General features: G+C 39.3%; 1 protein-coding gene and 1 long non-coding RNA gene across 6 annotated transcripts in view; one reads left to right on the plus strand and one right to left on the minus strand.

Annotated features, from left to right (window-relative positions):
- LOC146434530 (uncharacterized) overlaps positions 1 to 19,655 on the plus strand; it is a 57,671-nt gene extending 38,016 nt beyond the window's left edge. The window contains exons 6-8 of one of the 2 annotated variants that reach the window (XR_014853421.1): positions 10,168 to 10,248; positions 12,633 to 12,764; positions 19,440 to 19,655. This is a non-coding gene — a long non-coding RNA (uncharacterized LOC146434530). The remainder of the gene's footprint in view (positions 1 to 10,167; positions 10,249 to 12,632; positions 12,765 to 19,439) is intronic. The other variant, XR_014853422.1, reaches the window with a different exon arrangement.
- ALS2 (alsin Rho guanine nucleotide exchange factor ALS2) overlaps positions 5,514 to 24,308 on the minus strand; it is a 35,357-nt gene continuing 16,562 nt past the window's right edge. For 3 of the 4 annotated variants that reach the window (XM_085066142.1, XM_085066144.1, XM_085066143.1), the window contains 23 exons: positions 23,526 to 23,591; positions 20,936 to 21,098; positions 20,013 to 20,144; positions 19,652 to 19,780; positions 19,267 to 19,337; positions 18,846 to 18,912; positions 18,355 to 18,557; positions 18,146 to 18,211; positions 17,528 to 17,626; positions 16,841 to 17,005; positions 14,450 to 14,561; positions 14,070 to 14,147; positions 13,827 to 13,960; positions 11,732 to 11,920; positions 11,339 to 11,456; positions 10,638 to 10,795; positions 9,774 to 9,896; positions 9,093 to 9,269; positions 8,647 to 8,692; positions 8,084 to 8,145; positions 7,325 to 7,474; positions 6,973 to 7,069; positions 5,514 to 6,264 (listed from right to left, as the gene is read on the minus strand). In XM_085066142.1, coding sequence (XP_084922268.1) covers positions 6,226 to 6,264; positions 6,973 to 7,069; positions 7,325 to 7,474; positions 8,084 to 8,145; positions 8,647 to 8,692; positions 9,093 to 9,269; positions 9,774 to 9,896; positions 10,638 to 10,795; positions 11,339 to 11,456; positions 11,732 to 11,920; positions 13,827 to 13,960; positions 14,070 to 14,147; positions 14,450 to 14,561; positions 16,841 to 17,005; positions 17,528 to 17,626; positions 18,146 to 18,211; positions 18,355 to 18,557; positions 18,846 to 18,912; positions 19,267 to 19,337; positions 19,652 to 19,780; positions 20,013 to 20,144; positions 20,936 to 21,098; positions 23,526 to 23,591 — 2,644 coding nt within the window. In that variant the 3' untranslated portion in view covers positions 5,514 to 6,225. The remainder of the gene's footprint in view (positions 6,265 to 6,972; positions 7,070 to 7,324; positions 7,475 to 8,083; positions 8,146 to 8,646; positions 8,693 to 9,092; positions 9,270 to 9,773; positions 9,897 to 10,637; positions 10,796 to 11,338; positions 11,457 to 11,731; positions 11,921 to 13,826; positions 13,961 to 14,069; positions 14,148 to 14,449; positions 14,562 to 16,840; positions 17,006 to 17,527; positions 17,627 to 18,145; positions 18,212 to 18,354; positions 18,558 to 18,845; positions 18,913 to 19,266; positions 19,338 to 19,651; positions 19,781 to 20,012; positions 20,145 to 20,935; positions 21,099 to 23,525; positions 23,592 to 24,308) is intronic. The other variant, XM_085066145.1, reaches the window with a different exon arrangement.

Here is a 24,308-nt window from a genome sequence, read left to right on the forward strand (position 1 = left end):
ACAGTGTGACAGTGAATGCCTTACCAAATTCAGTTAAATACACAGTAGTTTATTCCCTGGATTAATAAAGTAAAAAGGCAGCCATTTTCCTCTAGATTGCTCGGTGGACAGAAAACAGCAAAGGTACAAGCAGGAAAAGTATTATCTTGATCTGCTTACAAAAGCAGAAGGCATTACTGTCACTTTTACTGCACTTAATACTTATTTTTAGAACACGCTTCCTCTCTCTCCAGTTAAATCATAAAACTGCTTTCAAAAGGCAGTGGAAATTAAGGGGGGAAAAAATCAGAAGCTATGATATTATAACTCAAATATTTTATTACTGAGTCTCCTCAATTCCTTTCAAGTTACTTCTACAGGATACTCAATGACGTATTTTATTGAAATTCTAATCTGAAGACTACTTTTAAAATTATGATTTCCTCTTTCAAAGACTCACAAAAATATAACCCAATACAACTGGGGTTTAAGCTGCAATTACTTAGTATTTTTCAATGGTCTCAGTTCTTTTCCTTTAAGAATTTACCTTCCCCCTTTTTAAGCTTAGCTGATCTGCCTAATGACGGATTTAACAAGCAGGACATATAAATCTAGTCATGAAAACCTGTTTCTTCATCAGAGACAAAGCAATCAGAAACAAAGAACAACATTTCTGGAGAAGCTAAAATATTTCAGATTCTGCTAAAATGCAAAAAATTCTGTGTGACCCCTTTAAAATACTCAAGGGATTAATTTTTTTCCCTGTAGAGCATTGCAGCTTCTGGTATCACAAGAGCTTCCATAAAGAACAGATGTGGGAGCAACTTGAGTGTGTTTAGAAGTTTTAGACACAGTTTATCTTGAGGATTAACCTCAGTTTTCCCAGAAAAACTGGGAAAGCTACTGAAGGGTGATGGCTTGCCTTGTTGGGTGAAACCCTCAGCTACAGGTAACAGAGTTCTAGAAATAATAAAAAGCATGCTGTAAGCCTTCCATCCATTGTTGTCATCTTAAAACTACAAAGTTTATGCTCACACTAACAGAAGCAGCCTTTAAACATCAAAATCTGTCAAGTTCTTAACACCACAGTCCACCTCAGTCATAAATTAGTAGGTATTTCATGCTTACACACAACAAAAGGAAAGCAGCTTCCAACTGTGAGGCGTGGTTTCAGAAGGTGTCAGTAGCAACAGATGCTGAAAAAGTCATTACCAGACGAGAGGAAGAATATCTTGTTCTTTAGAAAGAGACCTACTGAATTGCTTGCTTAAGGGCAAAGGTCAGAGTTCAAACAAACTTAGAATTACTATTGTGCCTTTCTTTCCTAAGACTTCTATCTGCACAGACTATAAGGACAGAGCTCAGGGTCTCCTCATCTAGGGATCTAAATAAATTAGATGGAAATTCTTGCTAAAAGGCTTACCTGACTAATCTCTCAGGCAGTGTAAGGGCCTTCCCATTCACGTGTATTGCAAGCAATTATAGATGCTTATTAATAGAAGACATTTCTCTTTGCCTGTTGTTAGAGACAGAACTGGATATCCACGTTTTGAGTGTGCCAGAATTTGAGTCAAAATTAGTCAGTCACCTCATGTCTACAAACATCAGTTATCCCAAATTTGGGCTACAGGGCTTCCTTCAGCAGCAGAGTATGAAATTCCTTGCTCCTATTTGTCAGACAGACCAGAAAGTCTTATCGATACAAGGCAAGAGCTGCAATGGAATCTAAGCCCTGTTTTTAATACAGTTTTCAGATTTGTCTTTAAGTGGACAATTTGGCATCTTGTCAAGCCTTCAGAGGGGACAACAACAGAGAACCTGACATCCAGAACACCACCCCCTGCTCTTGCACACTGCTTTGATCAGTATGTTTGACTTGAGCACTTTTTACAATGAAAACTACTCCTATCTTTAAATTTGCCACAATCAATGATTTGGCATATGGAAGACTGCAAATTAGCTTGAGGGCAGGAAACACTCTGAGAAAGCTTTCATTGCAAATAAGCCACTCTAAATCAGCAAACTGAGTAGGCAAAAAATGGTAGGGAGAGATATTCAGCAACTCAAACCACATGCCCTGTTAAGAGCTTTTTTGTTCTGCATTAAATAAACTTAATTAGGCCAGTGTTATCACTGAAGTCTGTCAGCTTCTTTTTCTAGTCACTGTAAAGAACCATCTTGCTTTTTGTATGCTTTTTGAGACTTTAAAGTGTTTTAGCTAAAACAGCAACCCTAAATATTAGTGGAATAAATTGACACATTTTAAGCTTTTGAAACCATTTATCCTTATCTCAACCCAAGCACCACTTAATGCAAGTCAGAGGCAGTAGAGTTTAAAAAAAAAAGACTGAAGAAATGTTATGTTCATGTCAGGCATTCTGTGAGATTTCACAGACTCACACCTGCATACAAGAGATAATTTATAGTCTTCCTCTTTGCACTCAGATCTTTTCAGTGGTGGTTCATTCTTCCTCCCTCTAAAGCACAACCTTAGAGCTGCAGTGGTAGTGAAAGTACCTTGTTTACATGGGGTAAACAGCATGAAAACATCGCTTCCCAAAAGAGAAGCACACTCAGAGAACACTTAGATGCAGCACCCTGCAGTCATGAGGGGCAGCCAGCTTTACTTCTAGCTGTTTATTGTCAACAGCTTGGCCTTACTGAAAAGAAACCAACCAACCAAAACCCCCCCTAAAAAAACAACCAACCACCATATTGATGCTAAATCAACTTAGAAGTACACAGCTAGGTAGTTCAAAGAAAGGATTTGTTTTACAATCCCGTATCAGCCACACATTTTTCTACATTATCTCTCAATATACCAGAACAGGTAGTTTCCTAACCTATTTCTAAAAACAAGTACAATTTTGTGAAGATTAGGAGTGAAGAAAAAATTCCCTTTCAAGCTCCTATTCCCCACTCATACACTCCTCTAGTGTAGCTTAGCAGCAGGAATTAAACAGATAACAGAAGTCTAAATAGCTCTGCTATAGCTATGAGAGGAAACTAATTTTACAGTTGCATGGGGGAAATGCATCCTTGCAGTACAATGGTTTCAGTACAGTGCAAATTTTCTTACCTGCGAACACCACAGGATACGCCATGTTTAGCTCATGCAGAATTTCCAGAAGGAGAGTATTTGCTGGATGTTAGTAGAGCAAGTAACCTCACTGCCCCAGCTAATCTACGGACATCCTCTCCTTTCTAATCCGCAGAAACCTAACCTTAGAACTACTCATTACCAGGGAGAAGAGAACAAATCCCCTTAACCCTTTTCTTGCATAAAAAACTACATCGTTTCTCACTTAAATAGTTTCTTATTCTCATCAACTTTCCCAGTCAATAGGGCCCTCATCACTTGGGGTCTGTCTGCAGCTACTGTGCCTGTGACTGCACTGAGAACCTGAAATGTTGAACATTGATCTTCTGTTGCTGGTTACAGGATTTCTGCTGGAGGACAAGAAATATCCAGCTTCCTATTTAAGGGAAAGAAAAAAAATAAAAGAGAAAAAAAGTAATTACCTTGAAACAATCCAGCTGGAAAGGTCCTGCAGGTTAACTCATTTCTTTGTTAGCTATGGCAATACACAAACCAAAGCTGGTCTGTTCTGATTTCCTAATGCATCACAGCCCACATCGGCTGTAAAGTGGAATTTGTGTCAGAAGCACATTTAATCCTGGGATTCTCTTCAGCTAATAACTGAGCTATATATCAGAAAGACCAAAAATAATCCAGCCCAGACTGTCTGCTTCCCTTAATCAGCCAAGATAAATTCTTATGTGATACCACTGCTTTTTCTACGAGGTTGAGTGTATATATACATACCTCTCTGTGTTCATATGTATAAAGGCAGATGTATTCTTTGGTTTTTGTAGTTCTCAACTTTGCACCATTCACTGTAAATGACATTAAACCTTTAAAGTTGCTACGTATCTGTAGATAGACCTTGATCTTGAAAATCAGGAAGATTATGGCAGAACTTCCCATCTCTAGTTACATTTTCAGTTTAAGGCACAGAATCAGTGTAGGAGTTGGGTCATATGAAACAAGGCTTAATGTTAAAATCCTTTCTTCTGAAATATCAAAATACAACAAATACTAACACAAAACAGTTACAGGGGAAAAAACCAACCCCAAATCTGTCTTTCATAGTTACACTCCCACAAAAGGCAAAAACAATCCTCAATTCAGATCTTTTGCAGATAAGAATTATTGCCATTGATTTACTCAGCTGTTTAGCATAGCCCCTTTTCAAAGGGCAGCTCTGTTCCTACAGGCCTCAGTTAATTAATTTTTTTTTTTACATTGAGTTCCAAGAGGTGATTGCATGGAAAGGCTACATCTAGGCAAGATGAGGTGTTTGAATTCTGCCTCACACTTCATTATCCTTTCACCGCTAGTTGTGTGTCTTCCCCTCTCAAGTTAGCTTTTTATAGCTTCCCTTTTATTCATATTATTATTTACATCTCCTCGAGTTATTCAGTATAATTTAAAAAATAAGATTAAGGCAACACTAAATTGTTTGCAAACATGAAGTCCATTACCTCTATATTCTCTTACCACTCTCATCTGTTGCAAACTATTTAACAATAGTTTTAAACATCATCGTTCCAGAATTACTCTTTCCCCTTCTCTGATAAAACTAAAAATAATTTTGAAAACACCAATCAATTTTACATTATGAAAACCACTACATTAGTCATTGTTCAACACAAGAGTGTTTTGGCATATAGTTTCTTTCCATTTAGATGCCAACAAACAGGCCATGATTACCAACTTCAAAATATGATAAGCATTATCTATGGCAATCTAACATAACTTAAGCCATTATAACATTCCGTAATTTATTTTTCTGCTCCCTTTGTTTTTTTAGTCTGCACTGGCACCTACAACACTCCAATTATCCACTTGTGTTATTGGAATAAATAAAGTTAGCCATAAACCACAGAAGAACACACACACACTCACAGGTTCCCTATGGAAATTACTTGTTCTCTGCAGCCTCTGAAGTGAGCTGCTCCAATAGGTGTGATGAGGATCGTGTGCTAAGGGACCACAGGGAGCTTTCCCTGCAGCAGGAACACCTTGTCAGTGTCAAGAGAGACAGCACAGTGTCTCCTGCTCTGAGTGGGAAGCATGGAAGCACTGAAGCTCTGCCCCAGAGCCAGCTCTGGCTCAGCACAGGAAGAACCAGCAGCAACAGCAGCAGTTCCAAAGCTGCTGTAGCAGCCATGCCAACACAGCCTGCAGGGTGAACTGCTCTGGAGCTTCCCTGCAGCAGGAAGACTTTGGCATTAGTGCCAGAAGTTCACCTCTGGGGCAACTGCCACGCATGCTGAGCCCTGCTTCCCAGGAAGTGGCCAGACACAGCTTGCTGCTGAGGTGAGGAGTGAAAGGGAAGCTTGGTGGGCACCTGGTGTTTAGCCAAGGCCAACCCACCACACCTGTTCAGGAGCACCCTCTGCCCTTCTCACCTCCTACCACAAGGGCTTCCACTTGTCCTCAGGGTAATCAAACTGAACACTGCACAGCATTTCATCCAGTGCCAAAATCTGAAGTGGTCAGTGCCTTTTATTTGTTTCATAAACAGAAAGAATGGTAAATGCCAGTATATTTACAGTTCTAGTAAACAGAGAAGTCCATAACAGTGTGATTACTTCCACAACAGCACATGAATACTGCATTCAGCAATGCTGTTCAACAGAGATGCCTCAAAACCTTCACAGCCAAACACACTACAGGTACCCATTATAAATACTAACATATTTCTATTTTCTTAAATAAACAAACATACAGCTTAATTCAGGAAGACCAAATGGTTCTGTGGTGCAATTAATTCCCTTTAAATGATTCTGTTGACAAACCAGGAATAATAAAAACAAACCCACTGCTTTGGAAGCCATGCAGTCCAGACTCTCATATGCGTTCTATGTAGATGCCATGCCTTTGTGCAGCATGGTTAATTTAAAAGGAGTAAATAATCTTTCTTTTAGAATAGCAAAGTATTTCTTCTTGGTAGGTACTTGACAAACCAAGTCTTTAATTCATCGCCACTTCACAGGAATCCTCTAGCTGCAGTTTTCAAATCTTAGAACTGAAAGTTCAGAAGAAACAACTGAATATTTTCATCTGCAGCAGCAGATCTATAACCAAGGGTTTTCCATGGGCCATTTCAGGGAAGAAGTGGTTATTAGTGAAGTTCCACTGAGTAGCTTATCCCACAGAGGCAGGTTATAAATGATGGTCTAGGTAAGCTTTTCATGTTGAATCTGGTAGTAACATGCCTGAATTAAAACAAAGTTCAGATTAGCCCAAGTGCCAGTTCACAGCAAAGCATCACACACAAAAAGTTTGTTTTTTTCTATGCAAGAAAACAGGCCTAGGCTCTCTACAAGCAGTGATGCTACAGTGTCTCTCAACACAAGAGCCTCCTGGTATGTAAGCTAGCAAAAGGAAAAACAGGAGACTAAGCTACAAATTACATCCAATCCCTAATCAAGCAAGATAGCACGATTTAGGACTAAATATTTTCACAGCTCCCAGCTATGCCAAGATGAAAGTACATTTTTGCTCACAAGTCTCTCTTTGCCCTTTGACAGAAGGATTAAAAAAAAGGAAAACTTTTTTTTTACAGGACAAGGATGCAGGGATGAAGCATTTCAAAGGCACTCAGTCTGAAAAGCTAAGATTTCTATCACCCTGACCTGCTGCTGACAGCTATTCACTCCTTAATGTTGGTTCAAGTATGGACTGGGTCTGCCAGGATCAGAAACTTAACATAAGTGTCTCACACAACACATGCAGTACCTGCAATTATGAGGTTATCCAAAGCTCTACATTAAATTTCCCTGTCTATCCTAGTAAAAAATTTCAATTAAAAAGTCAAAGAAGTTACAGCTTAATGTTCATACAATTGTCCTAAACTGGTCCTCATTGCTAAAAGCTGATTATTTTCAAAGAGAATCTTTAATAACTGTGAATAATTTTCATACCTTCAAAGTAGTGAACATGATGCCTTGCTCCCCGTGCTGGAGATAGGGATCCATCAGGTCTTCAATTAAGTGCACCTCAGACCCCAAATTCCTTATCCTGTCACATGTGAGAGTGGGAAAGTGAACATGCGAACAAAAGTTGCCAGTATAATGTTTCTTCATTCTGAATGCAGAGCCTTTTCACAGTAAACCGTTCAAGATTTATTCAGGCCAAAGCAAACAGTCAAATTGGAAAATCTATAGTTACAAAAAGCCAGTACCTGATCCTGTAACAAGCAGCAGGAGTGTTTAACACAGAAGTGCTTGTACTGCCTGTGCTTGGCTAATGACTGAAGCCACCCTCAGTGCCTACCTGGCTCGCAGCACCACATAGAGAAAAACAGGAAATAAATCATCCATGGACCACAGAAAATCTTGCTGAAGGGTCTCAAGTACGCTCTGGGAGATCTCTTCAAAAGTCTGCTGGATCACCTTCAACTTGTCAGCTGGGGTAAATGTGGTACTATTTGGAGAGCAAAAGCAAAACAGGATGACAATAAGCAGTTAGAAATCTGCATCTAAATTAGGAAGGCAGTTTGCTGGCCAGCATGGCCCCCTGTGCCCAAGGACGTAAATCAGACATTCACACCACACCAGCCACGGCGGCCAAGGCTGCACAGTACCCAGGTCAGAATTACCACATCAAGGCACACTACTGCAAGTGAGACTTTCTTCACAGTTTTATGGTGTTTTAATATAGTGGTAAAAGGGGAAAAATCCTTACTAAAATCTTTTCAATTTCTACTTAAATTCTTGCATAACAGACATAGAAAAGCCTCCCATGCACAGGTCACTTTACCACAGCTGTTTGGAAATTCACATGTGTATTTGACAGACATCCTTACGCCTTTGATTCTAAATGGTGTCCCATAGACATGTCCTGTTTACGAGGCAACATTTTATTCCCCAGCAGGAGAAATTGCATTCTTACTCAGAACTGGAAAATATCTTAGTGACTTCTCTTATAAAGGTGAACAGAAAAGGGTGGCATTTAAAGGATTCCAGTCAAGTAAACTAGAAACTACTATGGCAGGAACAGTAAAACACTGAAAGACAAACTGCAGAGAATTACCTGATTTGCTGTAAACATTCAACAGCAGAGGCAAAGCAGGCATCTTTTGTAGTTGATGATACCTGTGTAATCATAGTAAGATTTATCAGGCAGGTTTTGCACCCCCATGGTTCAGTGTTGAGTCTCTTTCAACAAGATAATGATTAAGAATGTAAACTATACAATTTTTCTAACCAGAAAGTATATAATGACACAATCCCCAGTAAAGCAGCTTGAAAATTTCCTTGCTAGACTTTTATTCTCACACTTTCATAGCTGGAGACCAAGCAAAGGTCTCTTGAATTCATTACCAAGTCAGACAGCGAGTGACAAAGCTGGACTGATGGCCATTGCAAGAAATCACAGAATGGTTGGGATTGGAAGGGATCTCTGGAGATCACCTATGCCCCTGCTAAATCATTAATGGAGCATTAAAGTAGTAGGCAAACTTTAAGGAAATATAATAACAACATCTCTTAAGCAAAAAGCCTGGTTAAAATTCTTTGATCACTTCTTGATGATTTCAGCTTCTTGAAAGAAGCACTGAGCAAAACATACTGTTAATCAAGGCCAAACAAACATACCTTTCTATTCTCACCAAGGATGGATACAGTTCCTGGCCAAAATTTCCTGCAAAAAACCCAACATAGTCCACTGAGAGAACATAGTCTTAAAGTATTTTTGCATTACAAAAATGAAGTCATCATGTTCTGAGACATAATAGCCTTTTCTACAGGATCAACTACATCTCACACAAGTACCCAGAAAACTGTCTAATTTGAAATGTCTCACTCTGGTTTTGCAGCAATGCCAATCTTTACTTCCTTCCCTTTCCTTCCACCTCCCCTTTTTGGAAGAGGGAAGGTTTGATTCACTCTCTCAACCCTTCTAATTAGTTTGAAGACATATTTAGATGCATTTTAATTAAAAAAAAATACTTTAGACAACTGGGGCTTTGTTTTAGTTGCCTTATCTAATGACATGCCATAATCTTTCGCTAGTTAGTGTTTTATTGTTGTAGCATACTCACGCCTGCACTCCAAGAAAACTGAGAAGAGCCAAATCAGTTTGTTTGTTTAAACGTAAAACACACTCCCAGTAAACGTCCTCCTCACGCTCATTGTCCAAGGCATACAACATAAACAGAGGAGGATAGAGGCGTGGCAGTAACACAGGGAGCAGCAAGCCAAAACTGGTTACCACATAGCTGGAACAAAAAAATACAGAGGGTGGTTTACAGAGGAAGACATTAAAAACCTGCTTATCTATAAAAATTGAATGAAAATCATTGGAACAAATATTTCATGTAGCACAAGCCTATTCTATGAGGGATAAGAGTAAAAAAATAAGTACAAATCCAGCAAATAGCAACTCTGGTAAGAAAAAGATTGTAAGTTACCTCCAGTGCTCTTATCCCAAATACTCTTTTAAAGCCCAAGCCTAAGCCTCAACTTGCTTACCCATAACAGACAAAAGCAAATATTGTCGTAAGTAAAGAACCATTGCATGGAACAAGGACTAAATGCTTTTTACAACCATAATGTGGAAGTTTGCTTATCAGACCCTGTCATCAGAACCAAAGAGATAAAACCCACTGCTTTATATCCATCAGTTGAACATGTGTTTATCTTTCTTCCCCCACCAAAGAAAAAAAAATACAAGAAGTAAAATAAAGGCTTTGTTAGTTTTTATTTGTTTTTCCTTTATGTACCCTGGCTCAGGAGATTCTGATCTGGAATCAGATTTCCCACTGCAAAATGATCGCCTTCCTTTTGTCTCTGTTGCCACGAATGGAATTGTGCTGCCCTCTTCCGGGAGATCAGGAAACAAGAACCTAAACAGCAACACACAATAATATTTGAGGTCATTTCAGTAGGTTTCCACAAATCACAGCACTAAGGCATGGCTGGAAAGAAAAAAGTCAGCAGAAATAATACATAGTGGGCTAGGACAGCACAGCTAACACACATACAGTACCAGTTCCCCGGAAGAAAACTCAGGAAGGCCAACCCCCCCAACGCCAAGGACACCTTTCCTACGCTAACATCACTTCCCTCCAGACAAGGCTTGTAATTGCTAGTAATTTGGAGTATTTCTGCTTTCAGATTGGCAGGGCACAATTAAGGCTGTAATTATTCTCAAGAATCTAAGCAAGCTCTTCAAAGGAAGATAGTTCATCCATGTTGGTAAGAACTTTAATGCCATATTGATAAGAACTTTATGGAGTACACTGGGATTCCCCATCCTCACTAGTCTTCTGCCCCCTTTGAACACTGTCTTCGCACAGCATCGATATCTAGAGACACTAAATTGTAACTACATATTCCAGATGAGCTTCTTACAGCCACATTCTGAAGTACAATGTAGCATGTAAGACTAGGTGTGAAGAGTTTATTTTTCCATTTTTGACACAACGAATTCAAGACTCCTTAAAAAGGTTAAGAAAATACAAGTAACCCCGAAAACTAGGTAACAATAGCAGCACCCTTGAACTGTACAATACTAGATAGCTTCAATACATGAGACAGCTTTAACAAACTCAGCAGCAGTTTGACTTGAAAATCAGTCTGGTTACCTGACCAGCTGGAAGATGCGTTTGAGGTAGGACTTGATCTCTCTTACAGCCTCCTGCAGTAATCGTCGGTTTGCTCCTACTCCAACATAGGTCATTCTGTAGACAGCTACCAATGTTTCCACCAGCTTGCCCAAGGGATGGAGAGGAGTATCACAAGCCTGAGACAAAGGATATTAATTGGCCAGTCAGACAGGTCATTGGCAGACAAGTTAAAGGGGAAAAAAAATGGAATTCAAGGGACATGGGTCAGAGATCCAACAGGTTTTCAAAAAATATTACAGATATCTCAAAAATTAGCTAATTTAACAAATTGCCATTTGGATCATAAAATTTCTGTGTCAGCTGAACACAACTCATAGGAGTCAAGACAGCACAAGAACTTGTGCTACTACTTCGACTAGTCATCTCTCCAGTATTCTTAAAATTAACATGAAATAATTAGCAAGTATTTCACGATGCTTTGCTGGGATCCAGTGCATAAGAGTGAAAACAGTAACTGAACACTAGCTGACTTTAAGAGAGCATTCATTCAATGATTTTAGTCTTAGTTGTGGACGTCAATAAATTAAGATGTGATAAGCAAACATAAACTACGGATTACAGGAGTGCAAATATGGAAGTAATTAAGGAAAGCTATTACAAAGTGAGCTTGATGTCATGCATTACCATGCCTGACTATGTAAGAATTTTAGTCACAATACCTTTATCAAATATTTTTTTATATTTTCATATTTTTCCAGGGTGAAGGCACCAATGTGTTGTGGAATGAACTCCAAACTTTCCAGTGTCTGAGTATGTGAGCGGCTCAGTAATTCTGGGCTGCAGTTTAAAAAGACAAATGCATTGTTCAGACAGAGACATACAATAGGAAAAAACCAAAAAAGAAACCTGCCATTAACAACTGAACTGGTTCTAAACATCAGTATGTCCCTGAAAGGCTTTTTAGTGCAGAGTGGTAAGGTTATGATGTTACTTGGCATTTGCTGTTGTTTTAACTAAACCTTTACAGTCAGTTTCTAGTCTAGAGCAGAGTGTGATCCCAGTTTCTACCTCCATCCCTGTTTTCTTTGCTGATACATTCTCTAGAAGCCAACCTGTCTTTGTGCTGCCGTCGGTTGGTGGTCAGAGCCACTGCAATATTGTCCCAAGCCTTCCATCTGTCCCCCTGGCCAGGGCTCTCACAACCAAGCTGGTTCCAGCATTCTTCAAATACTGCCTTCCATTTCTCATCAGGAGACACTGCCAGGATCCCAAGTTTCCGCCTAATAAAATGACCAGTGGGTCTGTTAAAATCAAATAGCAACGAAACAACACATTCAGCTTGAAAACCACCCACGGCTAATGTCAATCTAATTTCTCATACTATTTTACCAAAAGCTGATATACTAAACAGTCTCTACTGTGAACCAACCTTTACCACTAAGAACAAAGCTAGAGCCTACTATTAACACCTACATGAGAGAACAGCTATGAACCTTATTAGTTTTAGTCTCTTGTGGCCTTCCAGGAAATGGTTTGCTTAAACACAAGAAAGGACTGGTGCTTATCTTCACCACTGGTATTCATCCAGAAGTCTCAGGACACATTCATGCAGCAAGGACACAGCACAAGTAAGTCCCAAATATCTCACTATCCTGGAATGTACAATTAGCATAGCTACCCACATAAATACCAAGGATGGGTACACAGCTTCTGACCCTACAGTAGTATCTACAGATAATGTTGCATGACTTGTTAGGGATGTGCTGAAAGCAAAACCAGCTCAGGCATCTGTCTTTTCACTGACAGACAGTGCTCAGGGATCATCTACAGCCAGAAGAAAACCAAGATCTCTTCTTCCCATGTATGTAGATAAAGATATCTCAGACATATAATGAAATTTAGGGCTTTGAAAAGCTTTCTCAAAACAAATAATTGTTGTCAGGGTTAACAGTTCTATCTTGATTTAAATCAAGTGCCAGAAATTGTCTGGCCTTTCATTAATATTTCTTCTAGCACATTTGAGATGAGAACTAGCAACACAAGTATTTCCCCATGCTGCCAGTTTCACAAAGCAGGAAAAGTAGGCTCTAACCCTTTTCAGAAATTATACCAGAAGATTTTCAACTTCAAGACAGTCTGAAAAGGGTAGGTGAAACCTTTATTTCACAAGCGAACCTCAAAAATATGTACATACATTTATTCATAGACTCCCTACTGGGGCAAAAAGGAGACAGCTGCAAAGGCTGCAAGTGTTCAGTTCAGCAGGGAGGCCCTGCTTAACTTGCATGCTGTTGTAGGTGTCAGCACTGTCAAAAGAAATTACCAGTGAAAGCTTCAGGAAGCCTACTGAGAAGTAATCTATGCAAAAATATTAGAGCCATGTTTGCCATTTTAATCTGAAATTTGAGAGCATACTTCCAAGATACTGAATCCCATACAGCAATTGCTAAACCAATATATGGTGCTACCAAATACCAACATCTCACCATCAACTCTTTAAATTTACTCAGGTTTTTTTCTACTCAAAGATATATCAGCGATAACTTAAACACGTTTTGGGTTTTTTTCCCCCGAAATAATTAAGCAAATTGCCCTAATGCATCTGCTATACAGAGGGATTTATGGATAATTTTCAAAGTGATCTTTGCCAAGGCATTAAAATGCTCTTTTGCAATTCAGCAACTTTCTATTTTCTTACACACTGTTTGGAAGACGTGTAGGATCTAGTCAAGTCTGTCCAAATATATTCCCACTGGCATTCTTAAATGACACACTTAATGAATTAAGTTGCCAACAAAGTAACTGGCAGAAGGCAGTGAGGTGTGGGATTAACTTAACTGCTCTAATGTAACTTAGTCTTTCTCAGGAGCTCAGAAGTCAGCAGCAGCTGTGAATTCAGGCTCTAACAGTTAGTTCCAACATAAACAAAAAGAGTTTGAGACTGCTCCACCACAGTAGCAGCACGTCAGCTGCCCTGTAATTTCTTGCCACTATTTACATATTCAAGTAGTAATTAAAGCAAGAATAACTATAAAAATACATTTATCTTATTTTATTTCCTGAGCAGCAAGAAAGAAGAAAAACATTTTCAAAACCTCACTGCTTCTTTGGAAGAAATATTTTAAACTGGCCCTTGAAAAAAGACAATAGTTTGGTTCCTAAGTATTACTGAACTATATGAGAAATTATTTCTTATTAAAAACTCACAGTGCTTTAGGCTTGTCCTTCTCATTCTCATACAAACTAGGTTTGAAGTAGGTTCCTGTGATTTTTATTCCAGATCCCCACTCTCCACTGAAGAGACCTTCAATATAATCTCCATTTGGCAAGGTCAGGGTTCCCTTGAGAAAAGATAATAAAAATTTTAACTAAAATCCACTGGGAATCAAATTACAACCTTTTAATTTTTTCAGATGGTAACAGTTTACAAGTGACAACTGTAATACTGACCTTTCCACTCAGAGTCCAGTTATCCGAAAATTCCCCCTCATAGACTGTATCATCCTCAGAAAGCAGAATTCCAGTCCCCTATAAAAAGAACCACAAAGAGCACAAAGCAGGTAAGTATAACAGAAGGCCAGACCACAGATCTAAAAATGCGCTTTAGAAAAACCTGTTACCAATTCTTAGCAGACAGTAATTTTTAAGCTGTTTCTGAAGCAGTCTGAGGTAAAAGAGCCAGTGATTGTAAAGGCAGTTCTAAAAGCCTGGACAAGAGAAGATTAGAAGAACAGAAGGTTTACACAGCCTAACACACACTCATCTGCCTCAGAAAGCTGCCACACTTAGAGGAAAAGTCCCTGCAGCCCAGGGTCTGGTGTCCAACTCACCATCATTTTGTTGGTGCTGAAGGCTCCTTCATAATACAGTCCAAACTGAGTAACCACAACACCATTGCCTTGGCAAAGATCATCTTGCCACATTCCCATGTACTTTTCTCCTCTGAAGAAAAATGGAGTAGGAGAAACAGAGTCTAAGCAGTATATTTATAGTCTGGCTTTACAGCCACATTTGACCATTGCGGAAACCATGAGAAGAGAGTCACAGGGCACTTGCTTTGGGTCTGTTTAGTTTCACCAGCCCCACAGAAATACAGACTCTTTTTGATACAAAAAATTACAGTGAACTTTCTTTCACTATTCACATTTCAAATTGGCCATGTCCAAGCAAGCTAATGAGCTAAAACACTGCTGAAGCCCCGTAAAGCCCAATGCATGCCCCAAGGAACCTGAGCAGTAGCTCCAGCACACAGAAAACAGGGAAACTTTCCAGCTGCTCTGATCTGCTTTATCTAAGATTTTAGCTGCCTGGGAAAGGGGATGTTAGGCTTCATCATGTATCTATCTGATGTATTTTACAGTTACTTAGAACAGATTCAAGAAGCTCATTTTAGGTTTTTGTTTTGCCAAAGTTTTTTGTTTCTTTTACCTAAAGTCAGATAATTCATATTGAGAGAATAATAAATAAAAATAAACCAACATGTTCTACTTGGGGAATAGGAGGGGAGACCTAGAAAGTCATACATGATATTTTTTAAATATCAGAGTGCAAAAACTGTAAGGAAACACATCATATTGTAGAAAGTTTCTGTATAACAGCCTAAAAAAGGTTATTATATAAAAAAATTTAATTAAACAATGAAACATTGCTCACAAATAAACATCAGCCTCTTTCAGACTATTTAAAATACTTTTTTCTTCTGTATATAAACACACAGAAGTCAGGCTAGAGTTGTTTGAAACTTAGTCCAAGTCCCAAATATTTTGAAATTACCCATTTTTCCAGTTGTGAAAGAGAACATGATGCTTTCACCACACAATTAATAAAAAATTAACTTGTCAAGGCCTTTTTTCTGCTTCTAGAGAGCAACTAGTGATCGATTTAATACAATTCTGCTTGTTCTCATGCACTTTCCTTGAAATGTACCCAGGAAAAATCATGTTTATAGTAAAGAAAGTAAGCTCAAGCATTAAACTAAGCTCAGGCGTGTCTCCCAGCTGATTGGATGCATTCCAGCAGGCAGGATGCTGGTCTGATTCAGTCTGCCAACTACAGAGGCCCCTGTTGGGTGAATCAGTGTATCTCAACCCCTTGCAGAGAGAGTCCACATGCTCAGTTACCGAGATGCAAACTCAAAGTCCTACTTGTTCAAATAATTGTTTTGCAACAATGACAGCAGGCAATAGCATGTCTGCAGCTACTCCTTTTTTGTCTGGGCTGCAGAATAAGTGAAGAAAATGAATACTAAGGACACAAAAATATGCACATTACCTCCCCAAGACCAGAAACAAAACTACATCAGGGCAGCTCACTCATGTTTTAGTAGCTCTGGAGTAAAAAGCCACACTCTTCCTTCACCATGAAATGCCACTGCATTTAGAAATTCTGGAGGTGAGAGGATTTGCAAGAAAAGCTGAAATCTCTTTAGTATGTCCTAGGTAAATAAATGACTAAAGAAAGTATGCAGAGACACCTTGACACTACACTGTAAGAACAACCATCACCACTGAGCAAGACTAAATGCAAAATTGACATCAGGAAATACACAGAGATGTTACAACAGCTGTTTCAGAAAAACGTCTCCCCTTCACCCTCCAGACGTGGATTTTGAAGTGAGCATTTAGTTAAACCAAAAACAGTTTCTTGAGCTTTCACCAAAAGCTCTTTCCAGCAAAACAGCCAATAAATTGGTGACCGAAAACCAGACTATATTGATCTATGCTCAGTGTTCATTTAGTTCAATTCTGTTTCTGAGACCATAATTTCAGTAATTTGCCCTGAGAGAAAGCATCTTCCCTGCACTGCACTGACAGAATAAGCCAATGGAAAACCTGAGCATGAGCTGAAATTCATGAGCACTGTTATCTGCCACTGAACAACCCAGCCTTATAGGCCTGAGATGAAAGAATACTTTTCATGACATTCATTATGCGTTCAGCACCTCAATAAGACACCACATTCAGAGCTAGTTTTCAGGCAGGAGTAGGACAGAAAAGCAAGACAGAAAAAACCAAGGCAATCCCTCCACTGTTTACTCCAGAAGCAGCACTAAAGAACAGTTCCTAGACCCAACTCTTTAGACCATCAACCCAGAAAGCCCAGCAATAAAGAAGAAAAAAACAGACACGCACTATTACTGGTACTACAGTTTAAATCCTTTCCTACGCTTTTTGCAATTGCATGTTATACCAGAGTTTTAAGGATTTGTGGAAGCAAAATACCTTGTGATATCATCAAAAACTCCATAACCACTCTTCTTGTCCATTATCCACTGTCCAATGAACATACTGGGAGAAGAAGAGGTCAGCTTCCCACTGCGCAGCAGCCCGTGCCCATGCCGCATGTTATCCTGAAAACACCCTTCATACACCTCACCAGTGGCGTAGCTGTAACAGCAATAAAAGAACAAGTGAGAGTCCTATCATCTGCTGCTCTGCTGGGGGGCTGGTTTTGGAGTTTTTGATTGGTTCTGTTTTGTTGGATGCTTCCTCCAAACAGATCAACCCTCTCTTTTTCCTTCTAGGAATTGCATTGAAACCACACCACACAGCAACTACAGTTAAAGTATGTTTGTGATAAAAGTGTTCCTTTAATACAAGTCTTTGGATACTTTGTTGTTTGAAAGCCACTCTCTGCCCAACAAGCAAGATCATCAGAAGTTATACTTATCTCCCAGAATAAAGAATCTTCTCTTACTGCAAGTTGGCACCAACATTGGAACACAAATTAGTAAGAGGCCACTGTAAAAGTTGCATTGTGAGCAATCTACCAAAAGCAAAGCAGAAAATAAGCCACACTAACTATGACCACAAGTCTGCAATGTAACAAAGCTGCACACAGAGGCTGGGTCAGAGCATCAGCCCCACTCTCCCTTCTGCAACGAAAGCAACACAAGTGCCACACGTTACCTGTACACTCCATGCCCACACATTTTGCCTTCCTTCCAGTATCCCACGTAATGGTCCTCTTTATTCAGTGCTTTGTTAGGCACTCTGTATTCACCATACCTGCCAGTGCACAGAGATGGAACACAAGCAGCTGTAACACCAACATATTTCATTAACAGAACAGATACACATCACAGACCATTCTAAAACCAAAATGCTCTCTCATTTTTAGTGCATCTCTAACTACAGCAGTCACAGATGACATTTTTTGTAAGAGAAAGCAAGTATTCCAGCATCACGAGGTCAATTTAGTCCATCTGCTCTCTCCTGTTTGATTGTGACATGTAAGTACTCCTCTCTCCACCACACTGCAGTGTTTTTCTCAGGCCACGAGTCTTCTCAAATCTTAAGACTGCTTCTACCTTTATTATTTTCTTCAGCTCTTGATAATTCAATCACACTCTATTCCAGGGAAAGATGAGGACATGTATTATACATGTCCTCATCTTTCCCTGGAATACAGTGTAATAAAGGCCAGTAAGATTCACTGCAAAACCTTTACTTAGAAAGGTTTTGTTATTTTTTTCTACAACAAAAAGTATTTCTTGCCTTGCTCCACAAGCAGTGAGGATATCTTACCCGTCCTCCAGCCCAGTTCGGAAAGTCCCAGAGTACATTCGTCCATCTGCCCATTTTAGGACCCCTCTAGAAAAAAATAAAAAAACATGCAAATATATAAAATAATCAGTTCACTTGGCACTTCCCAAATAACTTCTGTGAGTGAGCCCAATTACTGTTACAGCAACCATCTAATTTTGATTTCTGCCACTCCATTCCAATGCTTTTACCTGCCATGGGGTTTTCCTGAAAGCCACCTCCCATCGTAAACAGCATCCTTGAATCGAGGGTCTTTATAGAAGGTGTATTTGGCACTGCGAGAAATAGGAGGTTCCTGCCTTGGCACATTCCCACCAGCTCCATACAGAATCATGTCAGAAGTCCCTTTAAGGGCCTGATCCACTGCTTGGCTTATTGCCCTCAGCCATTTGGTCTGAAACAGAAAGTGGTTCATCACAAAATTTAGCCAATACCTGTCTTTGCACTGACTCTCACCTTTACAGCAAGCACAGTCATACCCCTGGCACTGCTCAGCACAGTGCTGGGTACTGGAGCACTGCTACCCTCAGGCACAGTGTGCAGCCAGCCTGCACACCCAGCTGCAGAGAGACTTCATTTTTGGGGAATATTCAGAGAATCCTTCTCCCAGTTTGGTTTCACAGTAGGGGAGAAAGCTTCCTTCATATCACTGATGCCCTGCCAAATATGTAGATATGCCCACCTTCTCCTGTGGTGTTGAAGAAACAAGAACAAACTGTTCCTCTGGTGTTGTAATCTTCAACCCATTCCTACATGGGGGGGAGAAGTATTTTAATCTGTGAAACTCCATTTTGATAAAACAAGGTTTCTTGGGGCATCAGTATTGTATCTTCTGTCCCCTACCCCAGCTAGCATTCCCTTTAAATTAGAAATAAAAAGCAGCAGCAAACAAGACTTGATTTCCTCTCGCCCACCTTACTCTTTCTGATGTTTACACAGCTTTTAAGACATAGAAATACAACATTTTCTGGAACAAGAAAAGAAGGGCAGACATGGCTGCAATCACCCTATTCCACTCCAAGCTCACAGTAATTGGTTATAAAATGCTCATCTTCTCTCCCAAAGTATCTGACTATTTCAGCGTCACAAGCAAGAATACTCACACATTACCAGCTTCTTCTGAAAGAGCTTCTACCCACAGTGTGGACAAGGGAAAGATATGGTGTGTTGAGAACTGTAGGAAAGGGGAAGGGAAACATCACCAGTTACTGATCCATTAACCCTGCCCCATGTTTTTTTCTGAATGGTTTCTTATCTCCCTTTCTTTGCAGACTAGGAAAATCTGAGCATTACGGACTCATTCTACCACCTTGCTCCAAGAAACAGCCAACAGAAACCATACCAGCAACAGGGCAACGACAGTCAAATGTTAAAAAGGCACATAATTTCAGATTTATTTTTACACTGCAAGAACTTCACCATATGAAAAATATGTAATGCTGTTTGAAGCAGAGCAAAGGTTTTGTTCCTGGCTACAAGCTGGCTTACCTGAGCATGTACCAGAGCATCATTGAAGAGGATGAACCAGTTTACAGAGAACCTTCCTGCATGCTGGAGGGACAGCCCTCGATTGCTGCTCTCACAGATCAAACGACGCTCCGGCTTCCGCAAGGAGTCCTACAGGTGGGTTACAAACAACAGCACAGAATCTCACTTCTCACTGATTGTGATTTGAGGTTGGTGCTTTAGTCTTTCATAGTAAAGGCGCAACCTTTCTAAAGCAAAGAGTACTACAGCAACACCAGTTGGAAAAACAAGAAGTCCAACTGGGACAGCAACATTGATAATAGACACTGGCACTAAGAGCAAGAGGTTCAAGCTGCTAATGGGCTGGCAATTGTCACTATACCGTCATCTTCCCAGGAAAGGTCTTCCAGAAGCCAAGGGTGTACTCTGCTTCTTTCATTTTTCTGCTAAGATGGACAGCAAGGCTCTCGTAACATGAACTACAATCCTGCAGCTTCTGGTATTCTGGAGATGCCTGTAGGGCACAAGGTAAGACAGAGCTGAGGGCATTTCTGAACAGCTGTACCAGCACCACCAACCAAACTGCAGTACAACTGCTCCTTTAATTAAATCAGCACTAAGTGCATGACCGTTGATCTGGGTAACAAACAGAGCAGATCAAGTTATTTTCTTGATCACATGTTCTGTTGGTGTGCTGAGTTTTTAAAAATCACAAGAAGGTCCCTGAATGTTACAAGGAGAATAATTAATATACAATTACATGATATGCCTTCTTGCAGTTTAACAAGCTGTATCAGAAGTAGTACTCATAATTGCAGGAAAAATATTTTAAATTATTACATTGGGCTAAACATACAAGTAGTTACTGTTCCTGTTTAGTCATCTTTTATTTCAAAACAAAGCAATTATATACATCTAAATGGGTGGTAAAAATCTACCTAATATGTATGTAGTGGTTTTAGTGGGGTATTACAGCCAAGGGTAGCCATAGCAATGATGCCAGGTGAAACTGAAAAGCAACAGGCTAACATCAAAACAATGTATTTGCAATTAAGCACTCAGGCACACAAACAAGCTCTGGCAAGGTAACAAGTTTCTACCTGCCATGTGATCTGTGCAGGTGTGGTGTAAGATTGTGCAAATAAATCTACAAGATCTTCTTCCCTGCAGCAAATACAAGTCTAAGGTAGCTCCTCTGAGGAGTAAGCTGTTTCTAATTACGTGGTGTTTGCTTCACACAGTTACTTCCAAGCTTTAAGTTTCATGTGTGTATTTATTGAACTATAGATAAAAAAGCCATCCTACCACTTCAAAACATGTGGCAAGCTTTAGCAAAGTTCTGGCATAATTATGAAGTCGTCCAAATGGCATGAAAAACAGAGCATTCAAAACTTCCACTAGCTGGAGGTTCTCCTCATTCTTCTCAGACAGTTGCTGTAGCAGCTCCTGGTTTTTACTCAAGAAGTCTCTAAATGACAGATCATTGGGAAACAGAAGGAGAAGAAAAAAAACAGCAAGGCATCAGTGACGTTTTAGGTAAATGAGCCCAGATCATCCCTTTCTGGATTACCATAAACCAATAAAAATTATAAGAGCAAATGCATGCTGCTTATTCATCTATTCACAATTTATTTGAGGAAGTACAGCAGTAAAGACATGTAGCTAAAACTGCAACACAGGACTTGTTTTTTACTTTTAATTTCAGTTGCTCAGTCATCAAACTGGTTGAAGTTGAGTATGTTGCTCACTTGGAGTGTAACCAATTGCCTTTTTCCTTCTGACCACTTGATTAGTAAAGAACAAAAAGGTGGAAAGACTTCCCCACTGCTTTTAGAGTAGTAAGTTTCTAACACTGTTGATTTATACAAGAAGGCCTGGAAGAATCTTAACTTTGCTCTAGCATACTTTCCTAAATATATTGAAATAATTTCTTCCCCCCGCTGTTGTTCAAGGCAACTGACCAGTTCTTCCCTTAACTACAAAAATTACATCCTACCTCAAAGAAAGGCAAAAAATCTTCTCAACCCTCAGTCTGATTTCCAAGAGGGCAAACTAATGTAGCTCACAGAAGAAGAGGGAAATGATTCTGAAGACAGTACATTAACACACAAGGATTTCTTCATTAAAAAGAAAACAAACCTATTTTTCCCTCTCCTTCACTGTATCTGTTGTGCTCACTGGTGCTGACACATGACATGTGCATTGAAACACATGCAGCTGGGAAGCATTTAAACAAGCTGCATGAGTCAGGTGAGGTTGAGAGAGCAGGCACCAGGGACAGCAAAACAGAGTTCACAGCTGGCTCCTTAATTAGTGAGATTAGTGAGATGTCATCTCACACAAAAATAATGTACTTTGTCCAGGTCTGCTAATGATATTTAAGAACTCTGTTATTGAACATGTCTTAGGAATAAAGTCTTCTTTAGAGAGAAGACCATATTTCTTAATTTATGCCCCTGGACAGCTTGTGATTTTTGTGTTTTGAGATCCTCACATAGAGGTTTCTCTGTTGTGAAAAGCATCAAACAGTAGCAGACAACACTCAGTACAGCTTGTCCACTCCTTTAGAGGATATGCTCAAAACCCTGCCAACTGTGGAGACTTCCACTGAAGCTGGCACTTTTTTAAAAGTCAGTACTACATCTAAAACATTCATGCTGCAGAACATACATAAAAGATAGGCTGATACCATCAACTGTTTACTTAAAACAGTATCCTGCAGGGAAGGTGTTGGGGGAAATTCTTCATTATTAGCAAAGATTCTTAACTTCCCTTTGCAAGGAGCAGGACAAAACTTGCAAGTCATCTCCCTGAAGGTTATTCACCTAATGAGACCCTGGTTGCAGTAGCAGAAGCTGTGACACCCAACAGTGACAACTGATGTGATGAATTCAGCATGAGTGATTTCAGAATTATAAACAGGCTTATACTTGAATTAAGATTTCCTCTACATCAACCTAAAAATCCTGACCAATGAAAAAATATTCTCAGTGTCTCTCTGCAGGGGAATTCTGTATTTAGACTTTGGCACTGGTCCTCAAGTGCAGAATATTCTTTCTCCTAGGTACCTGCATTTCCAAGAACTTCCAATACCATCATTTACACTGCATTCAAAGTGCTCCATAAATGTTAATGGAATTAGTCCCAGATTACAGAATTTGGGAAGGAAAAGTAGCAGTTCCACAGACAAATTAAAAATTACCCTCAGTGCAGTAACTTTTTCAAAGCACTAGGGTGAAAGATCCAGTGTCATTACTTTATTTCCTAGACAAAAACACAATTGAAATGAGAAAAAAGCTTTATGATATAGAAACCTCAAATATACTGTCTCAGGCCTTAAGATACATTTACAAGCATCTATGCATGAAATAGAGCAAAGAAACCTTGAGAGGCAGAGAAGATGCATGTGCAGAAATGTTATTTTTGCATAATTTTAAAGCACTTCCATAAACTTAAAGAATTAAAATGAAAGTGAATTCACATTATCTACTGTAGCTATTCTTTTCTGTATTTTTGACAGCAAAATTTGAAAGTCTGAATACTAACACTGAATAATGATGAACATTTAACCTCATTTAACTAAAACTTAAAAAAAAAATCATTATCTGAACTCTATGCTTCTTTGAAGGAATTTCCAACAACATGACTTTTCCCTCCTTTCTCCACCTTCAAGATGAAGTAACTGAACTCAGCAGCATTTTAACCAAAATTTTTTTCACAGCTGAGAGGAGGTAATTTTCTCTTCATCTGAAGGAAAAGGAACTAGTGTACTCAAGTATGCTGAGGCCATGCTAATGACCTCTGCGTGGTCATTACTACACACATACACATTTAATTCTTTACAGTTCTTTGCTAATTGATAAAAATGTCCAAAAAATGATAAATGTTTGCTTACATTGCTGGCTTTGCAAGGAGCATAAATCCTCCCATTACAAGGAAGTTTGTTACTGAAGTACAATACCTAATATAGGGAAGAAAAAGATTTTCAGTTACAAAATGAAAACATCCCTGAAAGCAGCAACTGTTTTAATGTCCAACAGTTTATAATGACATCTGTAATATCTTTTACTATACAAGTTATATAGTCCTTGAGAAACACTCAGTGTTACTGAACACTTGGCATTCACTTCCACACGGAGCACTGAACATGCATTACTAGTCCACGTTTCTGCTGCCATTAGCACAATGCAGAGGGCTTACTTTAATTTTATTTTTGTTTCTCTCAAATTTGGGCATGTACAGAATAGACCACCTGTTTCAACCATTTAGTACTGCTGGCTTCTAATTATAGTCAAGATAGAAATTTCAAGATAGGAATTTTCTCTTTTCCTGCTATTTAACATTCTACCTATGATTTCTCCCCATCACCATTAAAAAAACAAAACAAAACAAAAAATACAACATAACAAGGGAAGAGGTCTCTGCTTAGCCCATTTAACAGATTATACTTATGTTGCCTGGCTGATCCTTGAAAGATGCTCACGGCATTATGAGGTTCTGATGCCATACACATAAAAACATGTAAGCAATAGGGAGCAGAGGGGGAAAGCAGAAAACAAGCAGTAACAAGAATAGAGATTAGGTATTTCAGTCTTTGACATAGAAGAAATTAAAACCTTCTATTCTGAGTAATGAGGACCAATTTTGAAAATCCAAGTTACAAGAAAACTTCAAGTTG

This window comes from Lichenostomus cassidix, chromosome 7 (assembly GCF_008360975.1).
Source record: "Lichenostomus cassidix isolate B80296 chromosome 7, HeHo_3.0, whole genome shotgun sequence".
Taxonomy (NCBI): domain Eukaryota; kingdom Metazoa; phylum Chordata; class Aves; order Passeriformes; family Meliphagidae; genus Lichenostomus; species Lichenostomus cassidix.